Raw genomic sequence first — 20,420 nt, 5'->3', positions numbered from 1 at the left:
TGAACACTACATTAAACTCAAATACGTCTGAATACAGGTTTCACATTCTACAATGAAGAATGCACAGCCATTGTTTTCGGAAGCATAGGAAAAGCATTCATCACACACAGAACCGTACGCAGTGTTGCTTCCAGAGTTTAGAGCTACTGAGCCAGAACACTTCCTCTTTGGAGAGTTTCAAAATAGACCTAGAAAAAAAAGGATTGCACACATTTTTACCGTGTTCAGCTAAAACTGAGGGCAGAACACACTGTCTATACATTACTGAAATTTTTATATTATGACAAATGAGAACGAATGTCAACAAACTAGCTGGACTTTATTATGTTGTCTTCAGAAACATACATTTTGTACTTACAAATTGTATACATTACAGGAATGACTGTATTCAGATGTATTTATTTGCACAACTTAAAAATTTATGTTTTCTTTCGTTTACATAATAGTTTAAAAAACGTATCCAGGGATGATTTAGCATTTGAAAGATTTTGTGCAGCTTTGTTTGTATAGAGATGCTGATTCTTGTGTGTTGGACATCCATTCATCCTCCAGCCTTTAGGTTCCTATACTAACCTGTTTTTCCTGACTTTTTTTCTTGCTACAAAGAAGCAAACAGAAAAACAAATGGTTCCAAACACTGCAACAATCAGTAGAGCGAAGGTGGCATTCAGTCCAGTCTCAGCATTGCTGATGGAGAGCTTCATACCCAGGAAGTTCACAGTGTCTTCAGTGATCGGCTCACTCGTTCCTGCAGGAAAGACACCAAGTCAGCTCACAATCTATGTTTTTAATATTAGTTTTTCTATGTTTATATTATTGTAGGTCTATAGAAATATACATTCGAAAAATCTATAGTTCCTTTTTTTCTAATAAAAAATAACATTGTCATGATGACATAAAGTCAGGAAACACCAAAAAGAATTACATAACCTCAAAGTCTCAATACCTGAAAAGCTATTTGTCCTGGTTATTACACTTACTCCAGGAAACCATTGAAACCCAAATACACCTGCTTCCATGTTACCGAGCATTTCATCTCACATCATCCTGACATCACGTCTAAGCAACGCTTTAGGTTACCTTCAGGCACAGGGTCCAAGCAGTCGTTGGGCCCCGAGTCAGGGTCAGGGAAACCATTACAATTGATTATAGTAGAGTAGGTTTTAACAGATGCTTTGGCCACTCGAGGAAGTTTTGGGTCTGAGCGGTTGACATAGAAAAGGCCAAATCTCTCTGCAAAGCCAGTTGCCCACTCCAAGTTGTCCATCAGTGTCCAAGCGGTGTAACCACTGATATCAATGTCATCTAGCAAGTAAGCTGGAATGAGAGAAATTGCTTTTGTCAAGTTTTTAGTTCATTTTGACAAAACCATTTTTGGGTCCTAGTTTTACTCCATAAAGTTGTAATTTGATACCTTTCAACAACTGGTTGATGTACTTTTCAAAGTAGTAGCTCCTGTGAATGTCATTTAGGTCAACAGCCCCCCGCTCTGAGATGCCATTCTCAGTGATAATAATGGGCGGGTTTCCATACTCCTCCTTGATAAAGTTTAAAATCCTCCGGAAACCAAATGGAGACACTTTCAGCCAGCCCGAACCCGAATCCAGCCAGGTACGATCAGCAATTGTCCCCACACCTCTATGAAAAATAAATTGGCCTTTTATATTTCATGAGCTGTACTCATCATTCACACCTCATATAACACACATGGTTACTATGCTTACAGTACCTGTCAGCATCATAGTGTTGAAGGTTCTTATAATCCACAGGGAATGCGAGAACGGTGGTGTAATGGTTGAACCCAAAATAATCATAAGTACCCTTAATTCTTTTGATCTCCTCAGGAGAAAACTCAGGCAGCCTGGAGATTTGTACAGATATCAAAAGTTTTATATTCCTGTGCTAGTTATAAAAAGTTAAAGGTATTATTTTTTCAGGCAATAAAAATTTGTAGGAATAGATTTTTTTCTTATACCGAGATTTGGCCAGACCAGCAGCTAAGCTTCGCTCTCGAATTATTGTCTTCATGGTATCGCTGTAGTCTCCGTTAAATATCGGATGGGCAAACCAGCCAAGTTGGAACTGTACAAAGACAGATGTTAGACACTATTATCACACAGAACTGTAAATGTGATACATACACAACACAAGCTGCAAAATGTAATACACTGTTGTTGGTATTTTACCTGCACCACACGTCTTGCAGCATCAATGTCCTCCTGTTTATAGGGATTTCTGGGCTCTGACCAGTCAGAATTGATCGTTATGGAAATAATTCCTTTCTGCTCGGCTCTGTATTTATCATTGTACAGGTGCCAAGCCTCGGCGTGAGCTTTAATCAGGTTGTGAGCCACGATGTAGGGCAGAGTGCCTGGTCGGAAGCTGATCCCTGTACACAGACAGGCAGATTTGTTGGAAGTGTAGAAAGTCTACAAAACATAGAATTCTAATCTAAATCGTATCTGCAAGTGTAGTGATCGTTATTGATCTTCTACTTTCCTCAAAGAATAATAAAATAAACAGGTTCTAATGCAAAACAAGCTTTAATATCTTGTCAATTCACATTTATTGTGAAGAATTTATAAAGGCAAACCTGGAGCAGCTGTTCCATAGCCATGGCCTATATTTGCTACATTGTATGGCTCATTAATGGTGATCCATAATCTCACTTTGGGACCTAGTTGACTAAAAATGACATTTGCGTATTCTCTAAATCTGTCAACAATTGTATCATTCTCCCAGCCTCCAACATCTTGCAGAGCTTGTGGAAGGTCCCAGTGGTAAAGAGTGGCCTGACAGCAAACAGAAACATCTCAGGTTTATTACACTTATATATGCAATTATTTTTATAAGGTGTTGACAATAATACCACTGACCTGAGGCTGGATGTTTGCAGCAAGCAATGCATCCACCAGTCTGTGGTAGTAGTTGAGTCCAGCCTTATTGACGTGGTTGGTGGTGCCATCGGGAAGCACCCTTGGCCAGGAAATGGAGAAGCGGTAATGAGTCACCTTAAGCTGCTTCAACATGGCAATGTCCTCTTCTATTTTGTTGTAACTGTCACAAGCTATGTCCCCAGTGTCATCATCAGACACTCGGAGAGGAGTGTGAGCAAATGTATCCCAGATGCTGAGGCCTTTTCCATCTGCTCTCCACCCCCCTTCAATCTGTTAATGCAAAACATATATTTAACCCAGGACCTGTTATCTAGCTGATAGGATGATGGATGGATGGAAAACGGTTGCAGATCAAAGAATTACTTGGTAAGATGCTGTTGAAACGCTCCAAATGAAACCCTTGCGGAAATGGCCATACAGGATTTTGTCATCATCTGGAGTAGGGAAACCATTGTTCTTTATGACCTGGTAGTAATAGTGAGCTGAGTACTTGGGAGTCCTTGGCCGGTTGGGATTAGTGAAATCAACATGGTGCAATCCAAACCCAACTTTGTATCCATTAAGCCACTCAAAAGAATCTATAAGTGATGTTGCTACGTATCCTTTCACCTTCACAGCATCAAGGTCATAGGCTGAAAAAGGGAAATTGGTGATAAGATTTCAATACTAAGTAATGTTTATCTTAAGAGAGATGTTCATATTAGATCACCTTTGAGAGCCTCGTCAATATAGGTCTTGTAGTAAAATACTCTGGCAGTGTCATCCCAAGTTATCTTCGATTCTGTGGCCACGCCGTTCTCTGTTATGTAAATCTCTGGATCTCCATACTCTTCCTTAATCCAGTTCAGGACTCTTCTTAACCCCCATGCGACAGCCCTCTGGCCATTGATAGCTGTGCTTGACGACTCACTTTCGTCAGATTCTACAAAATCCCTGTCATATTGATACGATTTTGGGGAAAGCTTTGATGTAACATGGCGAGCAATTTTTGTAGTGTAGTGATTTACACAGAACACGTCGGCTGTTCCCCTAATGAAACTTTTCTCTTCTTCAGTAAAAGACGGTAGTCTTGACTCCGGAAGACGTTGGAGCTCACTTTTGTTTCCAACTTGCCATTTCATTGCATCAGGATAGTCACCATTTTTAAATATCGGGTGTGCAAACCACCCGAGTTGAAACTGTAGTGCGCGGTCAGCAGCCATCACTTCTCGTGGCAGGTTAGCATCTTTGGGTTCAAACCAATCCGCAGAGAGAGCAATGGATACTAGCCCGCCTTGGGATTTGCGGTACTTATTATCATATGTGTGATAGACTTCAGCGTGAGCTTTTATTAGGTTGTGTGCAACTGTGTATGGTGCAGTTCCTGGATTCTTTATATTGGGTGGAATCTCTCCAAGCCCATACCCGGACCATGCAATCGTGTCAGGCCGGTTGAAAGTAATCCAAAATTTCACCCTGTCTCCAAACGTGTCAAAACAGAAATCACAAAAGTCATTGAAAAGGTAAATCATACCCGCATTTTCCCAACCATCAATGCCTTGCAGAGCTTGAGGAAGGTCCCAGTGATAGAGGGTCACCATGGGGGTGATGTTATTTGCTAAGAGCTCATCAATGAGCCTGTTATAGTAATCAACGCCTTTCTGGTTCAGGGAGGATCGCCTGCCATTGGGAAAGATCCTGGACCAGGACAGAGAAAATCTGTATGACTTAACCTTGAGAGCCCGCAGCATGTAAAGGTCTTCATCCAGTCTGTGGTAACTGTCGCAGGCAACATCTCCATTGGCATTAGCAGGAATACTTCCAGGTTTATGAGTGAAGGTATCCCACACGCTTGCCCCTTTCCCATCAACATTCCAGGCACCCTCAATCTGATAAGCTGAAGACGATACTCCCCATCTGAAGTCTTCTGGGAAAGTGCCGTAGTGATAAATATTTCTCTGGAATTTTGACTGGTGCGAGAACTTCTCCCAGACTGCCTTTGATTTGGACGGTACCTCAGAGGGCAATAAAGCAGTTGGACGAACAGAGGGTTGCATGTCCAGCCCTTTAACAACAGGCCCCTTCTTTGAACCAAACCCATTTTGCTTGATAACCTTAGAGTAGAAGTATGCAGACTGCTTTGGTGTTCTTGGTCTGTTTGCATCTTCGAAGTTGACGTGGTGAAGACCAAACCGTTGGCTGTATCCTTGTCTTCCCTCAAATCCATCAGTGAGTGACTGCACTGTAAATCGCTGCACATCTACTCCATCTAATAATATTGCTGCAAAAAACATACACAACATATAGTTGAAGTTATATTTAATCACAGAATGAAGGTGGTTATCTTTCAGAGAACGTCCAGTCACGTACCTTTCAAAGCCTCATTGCTGTAACTCTCTATGTACTCTATCCTGCTGGTGTCATTGAGAGTGTCTCCACTGTACTGAGAAGGCATTCCATTCCCAGTTATATGAATGGGTACTTTGGTAACGTTCATGTATTCTGTTGAAATGTAGTTTAGAAGCCTTCTGAGACCCCACGGTGCAGAATAAATCCAGTCAGAAGATGTAGAAGGCCACGATGAATCTGCAAATGCCTGGAAGTCACCAACCCCCTGAGGACCAGGGACGCATCCGCCATCACTGAAGGTAACCAAACGTGAGGTGTAGTGGTTTAACCCTAAAAAGTCAGCGGTTCCGTGTATCCTCTTCCTCTCTTCAGGGGTGAAAACTGGAAGCCTTGCAGGTTCAGTGTGAGGACACTTTTTTCTTTTCTCCTCAATCTGAGTCTTGAGTGTTGCCGGATATTCTCCATCTACAAATATAGGATGTGCAAACCAGCCTAGCATGAACTGCAAATAGCGATCTGCAGCTGCCATGTCTTCAGGTCTAAGGGGATCCGCGGGCTCAGCCCAGTCAGAGTTCAGTGCAATTCCCACTTTTCCTCCTTGTTTTGTCCTATACTTGTCATTGTAGACATGCCAGGCTTCAGCATGGGACTTGATTATATTATGAGTGACCTGAAAAAATAATATGTAGTTTGATTTTAATCCAGAATAACAATGAAACTGCATATACTGTAGTTTTAACTGTAATATTCTCCCACCTGATAGGAGGCAACAACATAGTCCTTTACTCCAGGGGGATGCTCTCCAGTACCATACCCAGCATGGCTCACTGTCCAGGGGCTGCTAAATGTGTTCCAGGTCTTGACCCTGTCTCCGAACCTAGAGAAGCAGAAGTCTGCATAGTCCTTGAAGGCATCGATAATGGAATGGTTGTTCCAACCCCCTAAGTCTTGGAGTGCCTGAGGCAGATCCCAGTGGTAGAGAGTGACAACAGGTTGTATGTTAGATTCAATGAGAGCATTGATCAGTTTGTCATAGTAGAGAGCCCCCTTCTCAGAGTGGCTGCCACGGTAGCCAGAGGGGAAAATACGAGCCCAGGAAATGGAGAACTGGAAGGTTTTCACATGAAGACCTCGTAGAAGATAGACGTCGTAATCCACTTTGTGGTAACTGTCACAAGCCAGATCGGCTGTCTGATTGGCAAAGGCAAGGCCATCATGACCAAAAGAGTCCCATATGGTCACCCCCTTTCCACCCTCTGACCATCCTCCCTCCACCTTGAAGGACTCACTGGAGGTGGCCCATTGGAAGCCAGCGGGGAATGAGTCGTTTAGGAAAAGGTCTCGTTCTGCTGTAGTCTGGCTTCCAAACTTCTCCCACACATTCTGGTAACTGTTTCCAATCTTTACTACCTTTGCATCTGGAATGCTGTGAGATTGGGAAAATGTTTTACCTGAGCTAGTAAATAAAAAAAAGAAATGAATATAATTTAGTGCAGTTCTACCCAGACAATCTCTTACCTGCCTGCGGCATTCTTCAAGTCCATCTTACCCAACACATCCCTCATGTCACATCCCAGAATATTCAGGTCATTATCGTTGAAGACTGATGTATTAAAAACACAGTTAGTGGCTATTATGTTGATTGTGTGCATTCGATAAATCGTGAAACTGTTCATGTGATTCTGCTTGTAAAGTTTTACAGTCCCGTTGCAAAATCCAGTTACATAAGTCACTGCCACGTGAGAAACACATTTATGATCATTGTGCTGTAAAAAAAAAGTTACCTTGCAATTTACTGCAGGCAAACCTTAATACTGAGTCTTAATCAGTTAAGTCACAAAGATTATTTATTATCAAGTGTTTTGAAGCAATATAATTGTAATTCACATCATTCATCAGTTGTGCATTGGTTTGCGTTGAAATAATTATCACAATATTAAATGAGCTACGTTCACGTTTACCTTGCAGGAAACTTCCAAGTAGCTGGAACTGATCATTGGAGCAATCATGAGCTGTCATTGTGTAAATTAGGATTGGTAAATTCCCACTGGACAACTGCAACATAAAGCAGACCAATGGGCTGGAATATAATATATGAAATGCAAATTAAATAAAAAAAATACTCTTTAATATTTGCTCTACCTGTAAACTCCTCAGCTCCTTTGCTATGTTTGATGGAGTAGCACAGTTATAGTCAATATGCACTGACAGGAAATCTATCTGTTGAAAACAAGAGCTAGATATTACAATTACAAATCATTTAATGCCCCATGTGAATGACACTACATCTATTTGAGTGTATTATTAATATGTTATTTGGAGAATCTCCCAGAAGGATGAATATGTTTTTCATGTGGTTGTGAAAGCAGCACTAATGAGCACTAATGAGGTAAAACTAGTCCGCTCCTCTTGGATTAATAAATTAGAATCTGTCCACCGATTAAAGTGAGATTTCAGTGTTGGGAGCGAGAGGGCAGAGACCAATACAGGCAACGAGCTGCTGACACCTGATCTTTGAACATAAAGACAAGAAAAGGGGTCGTGCTGTACACCGCAATGATCGCAATTATTACAATATTTTCTAGACAGAGCTAGAGGAAGGAGACCAAGTCTAAGAAGGCAGCAAGTCTTTTTCAATTGAAGGCTGAGCAACCAAATTCAAATCAGCATTTTCCAAAAACACAGGTGTTTTCATGCAGAATTTATCTTCAAAAACCTCTTGTTTATAATTGGCTTTATGTTTTTTGGTCTCGTCTGATGTGTGATGCAAGTACTGAAGCCAGTAAGACTGAAAAGAGAGAGGAGAATATGTGATACGACTCACTGTGTTTGAGCCTCTGATCCGCGACAGAGTCCCAGCGTCCGGAGCTCTCAACCCCAGTGACAGACGTCTTCCTGAAACCACACGGACGCATGAGGACATTTAGGACAATGATGATATCATTTGTGCAGTCACGACGTGCTTTGATCTTAATCATAAATGGACTTTTTCATGGAAAATGTATCTACAGTAAACGTGTAAATCATTTTCAGAGGCTTATGTTATGTTAATGAACATGGCTTATAGCTGCACAGAGTGCATGTTAAAATTATTTTATTGATCTCATTAGAACTGATTGTTGAGATAATAATCATCTATATGTCTACGCTTGTAATCTTTGAAGATTTTTACTTGGTCACTAAAAGATTAATGCAATACATCAGCTATTACATATTGTAACCAAGTCATGTTTTATTTATTTATTAAAATAAACATCTCAGGCCTGTATTTAGTTTCTACCTTTGCCAGGGAAGCGTTGATGGTAGAGCTGGTAAAGGTTCTGGCTGATTTTAAAGAGGTTCTGCAGAAAATCCGGCGCAGCTGTAGTTTGTCCATCGTCCCAGACGTCATCCAAGTCGCTCATTATCACCCACGTGTGTGCCAGTGCTCCGAACTCCTGGAAGGCAAACCGGGCGTACTGCTGGAACATGTCTACCAGCTCTGGGCTCTCCCAGCCTCCATACCTGGACCTGAAAGGGGTCGGTACTGTGGATCCGTGCAGAGCCAGCAGAGGCTGGAGGCCCGCCGCCACCAGCTGTCGCAGAAGGGTCCGGTAGCAGGTGACCGCAGCCTGCCGGGGCTGCCGGGGGTGCCCTGTAGGTAGAAGCTGAGACCATGACAGCGGCACCTTGAAGTGAGTCACCCCTCGGCTCTGGAGGTACTCAAAGTACTGTCTGGAGCCTGTGGGAATGGGAGAGCTGCAGTCAAAGGCCTCTTTGGAGTTTCCCACTAGAGGTCCAGCCAGAAGCATGAACTCCTCCTGCCCATCCAGCCCACTGCTGTGACAGCTGTGCAGCCAGAGAACACACAGACACACAGACCACAGCAGCCGGGCCATGATGGACTGAAAATACCCACTAGTAACCAAGCTATTTAAAGCAGGAGAGTTTGCTCCTGATCACCATTACATAATTAAGACCAATATCACAGTTTAGTGGCTTTTTATCATAGCTGTGTGATAGTCAGAAAGACTCTGGACTCACGCAGACCTGAGATAACTGACCTTTTGTGGTGTGCTCATGAAGGAGCTTTTGTTTGCTTCATATCACTGTGCTTGTTAAAAGGATTCAGCTCAATACACACTGGCAGTTTCCTTTTCATGGGATGCATCACAATCTTATATTCTGTGTACTTAATTAAAATACATTTTAATGAGACAAAACTGTCATAGACGGGTAAATGTACTTTTGAGAATTAAACTAGGGGTGCTTGAGTTAAAATCATTCAACTGACAATAATAGCACTTATTATTACTCCTCTGCTTTCTCACACAACTGTTTCCGTGGAAACAGACACACCCGACTGGTCTGCATGGGACACAAAACACAAAAAATATTCAAAAATCATTTTTTAAAGATTAAAATGAGGTAAAATATCTGCCTTAGGTTCGAATTTAACTCGTAAATAATTGTGCTTATCAGTAAATTTACCACTTGTTGGATGGGATATTATTGACCTTGCAGTTTAGTTTATCAGTCAAGCTTTTATATATTATAAAAGATAAGATAGAGGAGAATGACAGGGGTGGACCCTGCCTCTCGCCCATAGACTGCTGGGATGGGCTCCAGCACCCCCTGCATCCCCGCATGGGACTAAGGGGTAGAAAATGGATGGATGGAGAAGTTAATAAAAAATGTTTAATTATATTGGTGCAAATCATTGTTTAGTTCCATTATTGTCAAATATGTGAAATACAAATACATCAGGAATAAAATAACACAAAATAAATGTTAGTACTAATTCTAGAAACGCATAGAATCTTAATCCATGTCTTTACTTTACTTGCTGATAACTTTTATAGCGACAAAATGCAAGTTGTGGTTCTTTCTCGTTGTCGTCTGTCCTGAAACTAAACAAGAGGTTTAAAAAATGTTGAGCCAATGTTTTAAGCATAACTTTTAAGCATAAATAATCAAGAGTGGAACAATCATTGTGGCGTTTTGGTGTCAATGTCAGTAAATCACCTCCAGATGGCGCCAGGAAATCATTTTTCTGTGTGGAGATTATGAAGCATGTTGCATTAAGTAAAACGGTTGAATAAAGATACCAACTAAAGAAAAATGTCAATCAGTGAGTGGTTTTAATGCGACTACTAATTTAGAGGTACTGATATATATTTAACTCACCTAGTAATTTATAATACAGCCGTCCTTTCACACTCAATACCATGACTGGATCATGTCACACCACTCGTCCCAGGGTCTAACAGGGCAAGTGGGCATCCCTGCTGGGCTTCCTGCCTCTGGTCTCCAGGGCGACGCACCTTCTCAACAGCATTTGCTCCTTAATTCAGCGTGGGTGTCGGTCCTGCGTGTCCTGCCCCGTTCACTTGTCCACATCTTCAATCAGCAGGAGGCCCGTTCCGTAGCTGAGCCTCCAGAGCCACCAGAGTAGTGAAGACAACACACTGTAATACACTTTACTTCTCAGTGTCACCTTAAACTTTACATCTGTGTCCCTGACAGACCAAAATAAGCATAACACAGTTGCTGCCGTGTCCACGCTGTTTGTGGCATTAGATGAGACGGGACGTTCTGCTGGTTCTTTAATCAAATGCTTGCTGAGTGGAGCTCTCCCCTTAGTGTCATGACGGCAGAGTGATGGTGATTGCAAACTGCTGCATGCCATCGTTGCTCCCTAGTGGGGTCCCAGCATTATGAGCACAGCATGGAGTGACGGTGGAGAGCGGGTTCACGTTCAAACTTAGCCGGTCGCACAATGAGAGCTTACATTACGCCTCGCAAGGACGAGAGTTTGGAGAACAGTGGGAGTGTTTTCCACGCGTTCTCTCCTTCCAGGAAAGAGGCTGAGCTCTTCCTCGTTGGAACTCTAGACCAGGAAAAACATTATTGTTAAAAAATCGTGTGGGATGTGACGCTGGAATCGGAGCCCGCTGAAACGGCAGGGGAATATTTTCATTCCAGTAACGGCAATGTGATCCTTGAAGAATGTTTCCAGCTGAGCCAAGGCTGTTGGAGCCATCACCTCCTGCAACACAGGCCTTAAGGTTACACTGGGCGCTCCAGACCAAATGCATGCAGGCGGTCAGGCAACGCGACGTACAGGTGTGTGCCGGACCAGTAAATGCAACTTCTTTGAGATACATCAAAACATCAAGATCTCCGTACATGCCATGTGTGAATAATGGGGCTAATAAACATGTGTTGGTTTGGTGTTGTTGTGTCTGCTTCCCCTGGCAACGTGGTCCAGGTGCTGCGTCCTACATTTATGAGGCTAATTAGTGAAGCTCTCTCTCTCTCTCTCTCTCTCTCTCTCTCTCTCGCTCTCTCTCTCTCTCTCTCTCTCTCTCACACACACACACACACACACACACACACACACACACACACACACACACATACACACACACACTGGCCTAATAAAAGAAAGAGTTGCTGCCTTGTTTGGCAGATAAGTCACCTGGGCCAGTATAAGGGCCGGCATCTTAAAGTTTATACTTTTACATTCTTGTGAATATTTAATATATATAAAGAAAATCACTGTAAAAGTATTATCAAAGGAAGCATTATTTAAGTATTAGTATAAGTATATTACTATTGTTGTGACCTCATCACCACGTCTTGTCAAACCCTCTTCAACTGAGATAATTAAGTGGCACTTCACTGACTTGCTGCGTCCAAATCAACTCCAACTACTATTAAAAAAGGAAAACATTGACGTGCTTGTTCTTGATGAGTTGTGACGGAGAAGCAAGTGTTTATTTTCTAGTTTTGTTTATTCCATAGTTTTAATAACTTAGATCTCATATTTTAGAATGGATAACTCTTCTGTGACTTTACATTTGTGACCTAAAGCCATCTGCCAACCAGACACCACCTTTTACTGCTACATCCACCTGGAAAAAGTCTGTATATTGACACTGCTGCACTCAGGCCTCAGCTTGGAGAAAGGAATAAAACACACATCAGCTAATAATCTAGCATGAAGCCTGACGTGTGCAGCATGGGTTTAAAGCCATTTAGAGACCACTGCTGCGTAAGGAGTCAAACATCCAGTGGGAATCCTGCTAAGCCCTGTTTGAAATCACCCAATGTTTTTATTGAGATCATTATCACAAATATTGCCTTTGACAGAATCAATTTCCTTGTTTTGTGCTCCGTGGTGCCATATCGGCCAAATGTTGCATTCTTCCTTCCCCATTCCCACTTTACAGGTCCCTGCACGGAATGGAAGCAGGGAGGGAAACTGGAGCAGGAAATTGAAAAGAGGGGTCCTGTTGTGTTGCGGAGGCCGTTGTGCCTACTGCCATTTCCTCGGAACACGCTCGTCTGACACACTCACCAGAGGAGACGCATCCCGGTCCGCTGGGAGGGAAGACTGTGGTCGGACGTGGACGTGGGCCTCAGAGACGGATCACGTGTTATTTTTAGGCTGCTGACACGGCGGCGGTGCGCCGGTTGGCATCCTCCGCCGCTCTTGGCTCCTTCTCGGCGCAGGCTGCTTGGCTGCGGCCCTTCAAAGGACGTGTGGCAGGATGGCACACAACAGCTGGCGTGCCGCTTGGCTCGCGGGCCGCTCACCAGCGCTCACCGCGTGCCAAAGCCCGTTTAGAGCCTCTGCAGATTATAACACTTAATTTTCAGAGGTGAAAAGGGAAATATGAGTTACCACAGTCTGCTTTCGCTGCTATAATTTACTTTGAGACATGATATTGATGGAAAAACAGACGGGACTGGTCACAAACAAGATGCTGTCAATGGAGGAACTTCAGTATATAAAATAAACACATCTTCCTTAAGCAGAATACATTTCTAAAAAAGCAGACATATGTTATGCAGTCATATCTGCATATTCCCGACTACAAGAGCTTGGACGCCTCTGCTTCGTAAATGCCATAAAAAAACTTTGTCTGGCAAGTTGGACAGTATGAAACTCCTAATTAGGTGTGACTGGTGTGCTGCTGGTCTCCAGGAATCAATTAGCAAAAATCCCATCATGACAGGATGTAGTCTGCCGTTCTGCTGGCAGGCTCGCTCGCCCCGCTGAGGAGAACCTGTGCTGCTGTTCTCTCACTCTGAAAGGCAAAGCGAACTTTCCGGATCACGTAGGGAAGCGGCGTAATTAGCCGTGGATGCTGCTGCCGCTGTGGCAAGCGATGAGTTAAACGTCCCTGAAGTTAATGTAAAGATATATACGTGACGCATGCAAACTACTGGTATCATCAGAAATGATGGATGTGAGTCCTGAGCGCAGCTGGCTGGTTTTTTAATCAGCTGACGATTTCTCCACTAATATGTGTCATGTGTAAAGTTTGTCTATTTCCTCTCTGCAATAAATAAAATGCCAAAATGAAGCTGGAATTCATAGGGGTTTTGTTTGAGAGGTGCCGACTGGCTCGTATGAGTCAGCCAGTGACTCATATGTCATTCACTGCCTCCGCTGCTGCGCACGTGATCCTCGAGTCAAGTGTAGTAGAATTAACTCATTAACCGATTCAGACGCAAGATGAGACTTTGAAAACAAATCTGTGCAGAAAAGGCCTGCAGTGACTCAGATGTGGGGCCGGTCGTTGGCGCCGGAGGCACGTGTTGCTGTATCTGCTCCCCGCAGGATAATGGATGTAACACTTCCCGGGCTGAAAGAGAAACACCGCCCGTGATCGTAACCCACACCAGAGCCCTGCTCAACAGTTGGTCCGCGTGCTGCGACGTGGCTGTTGGTGACATCTGTGCAGCCCTTCATTGTTTTACTGATCACGTCACTTTTCACTAGATCGGCTGGATGTGGCGCTACAATGAAACCCAATCTGTTGTGGCGTGGGGTTAAACCGCGCCGTTGGCGGCTTAATTGCTTTTTTCTGATTTGAAAACAAAGTCGAGATGTTTCACGCGGCGCGGCGTTAAACGTCCTTTGCAGCAGCGTGAGGGATGAAGCAGTTTGGGTTTCACCGGGGAACGCGTGATTAGGAGCCAGAGGCTCAGTCGTCCTGGTGGATTTCACCGTCGACTGGAGCGCCTGAAATTACCTGGAGGACGTCACTGTGTGGCTTTTTCCCCCTCTCTGCACTGACACGACGTGCTTCGTGGAGAAATCAATGGAATTTAATGGCCTGGAGAATTACATCTGAAACGCTGCTCATATAAAACTGTCAGGCTGCTTTCACTCAGCGGAGATGAGGCTCAAATGTGTAACGAGTGGATGTGCTGTTTTCCTTTTACTCATTTAAAAACTTTTGGAACTTAAATCATTCTATTGCCATAAATTGACACTTTAGCATGAGCAGGCAGATATTATATAAACAGACAGCACATTTCCTTGTTTTATATAGTGATATATGGCAAAGTTGTGTGTCTTAATGTCCCATCGTTATTGAACCACTTACTTGATTAGCTTTGAATGTGACTCATGCACGTTTCAAGCTTAAATTGCACGAGTGCCTCTTATTTCTAAAGGTCTCCCCTTAAGACGACCAGACCCTGATTTACAATCACAGACTGAAGCACCTCTACATGTACGTGGGGGATTATCTTGACTTTTATGAAGGTATTTATTGAAACCACACGCTAAAAGCGTGGAGTTCATTATTTCACATTTCTCGCGCATCGTTCATCGAGCTGACAGACGAGTTGTGACTTTACAATTACAGCTGCATGATGTGCTGCACACTGGATAATGACTAAGGGCTTTGAATGGGACAGTGTATAATTTATACAGTATCAAAGTAAAGTAAATGTATTCGCAAGTCTCTTGGTCTTAGGGTTAAAGCTGCAGATTTATTTGTTGAGCTTACAGTGCTTGTAGTGATTTTACTTTCAAGGATCATCTTTATTTATTAATAGAAAGCTGTAAAACCCAGAGTCAAGTCTCCCTGTGTCTGTCTTTGCAGTTCAGATCAGCACAGTCTGTATCACCTGTTCTGGCTGTTCTGGCTGGGAACGAAACCAGCACAATTAAACTCTAGAACCAGTGGGTTCAAGTGCACAGCTCCTGTTATGTAATAGATGATAATCCGCTGTTACCATAGCGACCTTGCTCACTTCTGGCATGGATACTGCACTGCGTTGAATGCAGGAACCAAAGTGCCTTTTCCCTCTACTCTGTCATTCCTCAAACTCTCATTCTGTGCATTAACGCTGTGGTGTTGTTGGTGGAGAACAGCTTCATTCTGCCTTCATGGCTCTGTCACAACATTTGCTCTTCACATTTATGTTAGTTTATGGAAAAAAAAGAAAGACCAAAGCCAAGAAGTAGGAAAGGTCATGACACAAGCCTAGTAGCCTTGGAAAGTATTAGTTTTTAGGTACTATTCCTCTTATATGCTAATTATTATACCTGCATTTTAGCACTTTCCCACTAACATAACACTCTTACTTGCTACAAAGCATTTTGTTTAATTTAAGTAAATAATCTCACTACAAAAACCTCACACACAATATAAAAGTAAAAAAATGCCAAAAGACACTCATTGTACTGTCTTCAGGGAGAAAAATGAAAGACAGGAGCATAATAACAAGATAAAACATTGTGCATTGTCTGCCACCATGTCAACAGGAACACGACTGAATGAACTGAGACGAGCGAATGAGACATCCAGTTGGACGTTTGTACGTAGGCAGAACTCAGTGTCAGACGACCCGTGGGACGTCACTGAAGCCGCTGTTTCTGACTTGGCCCAACGGGACCGCCTGGTGTGTCAGGGCCTGGCAGCCATTAATCCCTCTCACCCGCTCACTGCACCTTAAACTGTAGATAAAGGAACGGCTGCTCCTCACTGTTAGTTACCTCAATTTAAAACCGTTGTGTTTAAAGCCATTGGAATTAAGTTGCACGACCTTGAGCATCAGCTACTGTGACTGCACCGCTGGGTGAAATCATATTCTTGAGGAAAATGAAATTTCTGAGTCTGGTTTGTCATCGTCTCTGCTGGAGACTGACTGAAGCACTAAGAATATTTATACCTTAAAACAGAATTTAAAAAAATGTCAAATTGCTGCCATAATTGTCCCTTTAGCCAATTCCTCTCCCATACTGATCTCTGAACATATATTTATGTAGCAAGCGGCCACATCCAAAACCAGAACGATAACTGACTTTAAAAGTTGCTTTTCTGTGAGAAGAAAAGGCTCAAATCAACAAACTGAGCGTTCACATAAAGAAAAGAGTGAAATGGAGCTTCATTAAGTTAACTCAATGTACAGCACACCCTGGCGGCTTTCTCCCTCCGTCTGTGGGTGGCTGAAACGCTGAAATTAAATAAGATAATGGAAAAGAGCAACATTATTAGATTATTCCAAAAGGCTACAAGCAAAAGACAAGGAAACGCTGCTTTCTCACGGCGTGTGCAGCAGCATCAGCAGCAGCAGCAGTTTCCTCTGTCGAGCACGTGTGCCTCATTTGAATGCTTTGGCGTCGCCCCTCTGCTCCCGTTCCCATTAGGAATTGCATTAACCACTACGCGCCAATGTGCCAACGTTAGCTTATCTCCTAAAAGATAACGCTGGGCTCCCCGGAGGACGCTCTGCAATCATGGTTTTGCAAAAATTGATCTTCCCGTCATGGCAGGAAATCCATCCGCTGCTGTCAAAGCAATATTACAATGAAGGCGCACAATGTGTGTATTTCCTGCAGATCTGGAATGAGCTCGCAGCTCAAATAGAATTAGCAGGCGTGTTTGGAAGGAAAGCGCTGAGATTTGATGAAGCAGGTGTTTTGAAAGCTCTGTACTGGCTTTTCTGAAGAGGTGCTGGTTATTAAGCCACTTGTGTTTGCAAAGAGGAATTAGGAATTAGTTGTGCTTTTGTGTGATAAATATAAAATATGTACTGTTTAAACCAAGAGAACTCAAATAAACTGATGGGATGTCTTCATGTAACATACAGTATATTTCCCATCATCTGTTTGGATGAAGGCTTTGAGTCTCTAGCTACTGCACCTGCACGTATCTGAGACTTAAATTCTCATACTGTAGTAATGGAAATCCTGTTACAACTGGGATGTGCTCTCTTCGAAAGGGAGAAGGAAGGACTGCTGAGGCCCACAGACAAAACTAGATGGACAAACCAAATGCACGACTCAAGACAAAAAAACCTGTAAATAAAAAGCAAAGTAAAAACAAACAAAATGACTTAATAACAAACTTAAAGCAAAAATCTAAGCAGCATGTTTGGAACAGCCTCCCTTACTTCCTTAAATGTAATTGGAGTGATACTCGGCTATTATTAGCAAACATTGAACAAATAGAGTTTAAACCATTTCCAATAAAAGCAAAGCAGAGAAGTGATTGACAGCTAGATTCTCCACTGCTCCAACATCTGACGCCACCTTTATTTTGAAAGCATCAGTCATGTTAGACATGTTGGTGTGAAGACTCATTTAGGTTTATGTTGACATCACTTAAATGGAAACAAAATGTCAAAGACTTCACCGTAGCTGCAGGATCGTGTAACAACAGCAGCGTCCAAGTTCTTTTTAACCGAATTTTCAGTTTGTCACTAATTCTGCTGAGCTGAAGGCGTCGATTTTCTGTCACATTTTTTAACAGAAGCTCAGACGGTGACAACAAATCCTGACAAGACTCGCATTTCGGATGAAATGAGAAGTATCACATTTTCTTGTCATTCAAACAACAAAAAAAAAACCATAAAAGCAATTTTTGGCACTTTTCTCTTTCCATCTAAAGGATGTTGAATGACATTCTGAAACTTGGTAAATTTCCACGCGAGACCTTGTGAGACAGTTGTTCAATCCCGCATCAGAAATTTAATAACCACCAGTTACAATCAAATAGTTATGGAGCCTGTGAAGTTTCTCTCTCCACTTCATCCCCGGTAGCAGTGAGCTGAAGGCTGTTGCTCTCACTTCAGACATGTGTGACTCATCCACTTGTGTTCACAGTAAATATACCTGTGCTCACCCACTTCATATCAGTGCGATATTTCATGAATGGGACTGGAAATGAAGCAGCACCAACCACAACACACACACACATATATGAGGCTATCAGCTCTTTATCACATCACTTTTAAGAACCTCTAGAGGTTCAGATTCTCACAGCCATGAATGATTATCTGGTCAGTGGTTTACTCCTCAAGGTGACTGTACTGTAGCTGAGTCGAGTCGTCACTGCTTAGGACCCAGTCACTGCAAAGCGTTTCTCTGGGTTCTTTCCTCTGTTTAGCCTCAAAAGGGCCCAACACTTTAAGAGGCCCCTGATTCAGCGACGCAGTATAAAGTGAATATTATTATTTATTATTTGACAAAAAAGGTGATTTACCGTATGAATCAAAAGCTTTTATTTATTTTTATTGTTTTTTTGGATTTTTCCTCCATACATCAATCGTGAAAGTATTAAAACTATGGAGGAGCTTGTATGCATCACAGCGGGAACCTCACATTCAGGAACCGTCCGTTCACCCTTACTGTTAGTGAGAACTCTAGGCCGCTTTCGCTAGAAGAGCGGCTTCACACGTTGTAAAATGTTCATCTGTCTTGTGTCCATCTGTCTTGTGACTACATGAGCGCTGTGTTTGAATGTGATAAGAGGATTTACATCTCAGTTTTCCTTTTTGTCCTCTGCCTAATTAAAATGAAAATACATTAAAAGAAAAGTGAAATATTTACATTGAGCTTGTTTTTTTGTTTTGCTGATATAAACAACTTAGTTTTCTGCATACTTACTGTTTTATTGTATTCTTTGTATAAAATATTATTTTAAAATGTACCTACTCTGACAATGATATTTGCATAAAGTGGATGAATTATAATTAATTTATGTTAAATTACATATGTAGTTAGTTAGTTCTATGCACTTATTATAATGTGCAATACCTGCACCAGTCTGCTCTAATTTGTGTTTTGGTTTAAACAGATTTGTGCCAAACCTGTGTTTTATTTGAGATTTCTCAGTAAGCTGATTACTTCACACCACCTACAATAGTCTGTGCTCTAGATGGAAGTGCTTTTCTCACCTGCTGAGTGACGATAGTGTAGATGAGGCAAAAATAAGTGTCAAACGCGCTATTATGAGACGTGAGTTTTATTACTTCTACACATATTGCAGCTCTGGATTTCTGGTTATTGAGTTGTTCCCTGATAACAAAGAGTGTGATATTAAAGACTGATGGAGAGGATCAGCTTTTCAATTTCTTAGCAGTAGTTAGCAAATGCTAATCTCAGTCCTTCTATGAATTTGATCCCTTTTATAAGATCTTTTAGCTTCTTCTATTTTACATTTTTTTGACGAAGGCTCCTCGTCAATTAGGAGGATAATTGATTTCTTCAACAGCAGCGATGCAAAGACTGCGGTTTTCACACCTGGAACATGTGTTCCCTGCAGTTGTGCAAAGTGCTTTTGGAAAAGTTCCCTGGAAATCATCATCTGAACTAGAAGCATAGAGAAGACGGCACACAATTACACAAATTACAGGACTCAAGCAACAGGGTATAGACATTGTAGATGTTATGCAGAGATATTATAGGAGTGACAAACCTTTTGGAACAACTTTGTATAGTGTGCCTTGCTTTCTGCTTCATGACATTTGGAAGTCCCTCCTGTATCTCTGTGTTTTCCCCCCAGTCCAAACACATGCAATCAGATTAAATGTTGAGCCTAAACTTGCTGGAGTCTTGTTCCCCTTCCATTTTTAAACTACTTTACATGTTGACATGTGGTTTATTATTATTAATCCAACAACAACAACAACAACAACACAAAAAACAACACAGTACTACTTATGTTAATATACTCAAATGTGGTGGATTGAAAGTGCAATATTTCCATCTGAACTGTCAGATGATGCTAATATTGATGTTGGCTGGAGTCCACCAAACCTTAGCCTGAAGGTAAAGTAGGCTTTTTACTGAAAGATGTTATATTACTGACTTATAAACTACACAACGTTTTCTACATAAGTATAATATCACAGCTAATAGAGAAGAGGGAAAATAGGTTACGTAAGTCTAATATAGTTCCATTATCAGGCATATGAAGCATAATCAATTAATATTGGGCTGATAACATAAACTAGACTCCATGCTCACAATAGTGCTATAAAAGGTAGAAAACAACATTATGAAACTAAAACAGCTAATATGAAGGAAGAGGGACACACAAACGATGTAATATTTAGTTGTTCCACGCGCTCGCTGTCATCTCAGCTGTCAGTCATCCTGCCCCGCAGACCCCGCCCCCCGCG

At 42.1% G+C, this 20,420-nt stretch overlaps 1 protein-coding gene across 1 annotated transcript; it reads right to left on the bottom strand.

Annotated features, from left to right (window-relative positions):
* Positions 1-300: 300 nt before the first annotated feature.
* Positions 301-9,145, bottom strand: LOC114847775 (lactase/phlorizin hydrolase). Its single transcript, XM_029137814.2, has 17 exons — positions 8,506-9,145; positions 8,050-8,120; positions 7,368-7,445; positions 7,187-7,280; positions 6,744-6,828; positions 5,982-6,651; positions 5,247-5,895; positions 3,607-5,157; positions 3,261-3,529; positions 2,877-3,167; positions 2,594-2,792; positions 2,187-2,389; positions 1,976-2,082; positions 1,730-1,861; positions 1,415-1,638; positions 1,081-1,317; positions 301-748 (listed from the first exon to the last, which is right to left on the bottom strand). Exons 1-17 carry the CDS (start codon positions 9,101-9,103, stop codon positions 564-566), a joined length of 5,643 nt encoding a protein of 1,880 aa, XP_028993647.1. The 5' UTR covers positions 9,104-9,145; the 3' UTR covers positions 301-563.
* Positions 9,146-20,420: the final 11,275 nt, after the last annotated feature.

Source organism: Betta splendens, chromosome 21 (genome assembly GCF_900634795.4).
Source record: "Betta splendens chromosome 21, fBetSpl5.4, whole genome shotgun sequence".
NCBI lineage: Eukaryota > Metazoa > Chordata > Actinopteri > Anabantiformes > Osphronemidae > Betta > Betta splendens.
Note: the sequence above shows the minus strand (reverse complement) of the source record. Positions and strands in the feature narration are given on the sequence as shown.

What these genes read in the sequence shown, in the direction of transcription:
- LOC114847775 (XM_029137814.2), bottom strand. Translation starts at nt 9,103, where the DNA reads ATGGCCCGGCTGCTGTGGTCTGTGTGTCTGTGTGTTCTCTGGCTGCAC. An exon ending in CAACACTATGATGCTGACAG is followed by an intron (nt 1,639 to 1,729) that starts GTACTGTAAGCA and finishes TATTTTTCATAG; the next exon opens with AGGTGTGGGGACAATTGCTG. An exon ending in CTTGGACCCTGTGCCTGAAG is followed by an intron (nt 749 to 1,080) that starts GTAACCTAAAGC and finishes TCTTTCCTGCAG; the next exon opens with GAACGAGTGAGCCGATCACT.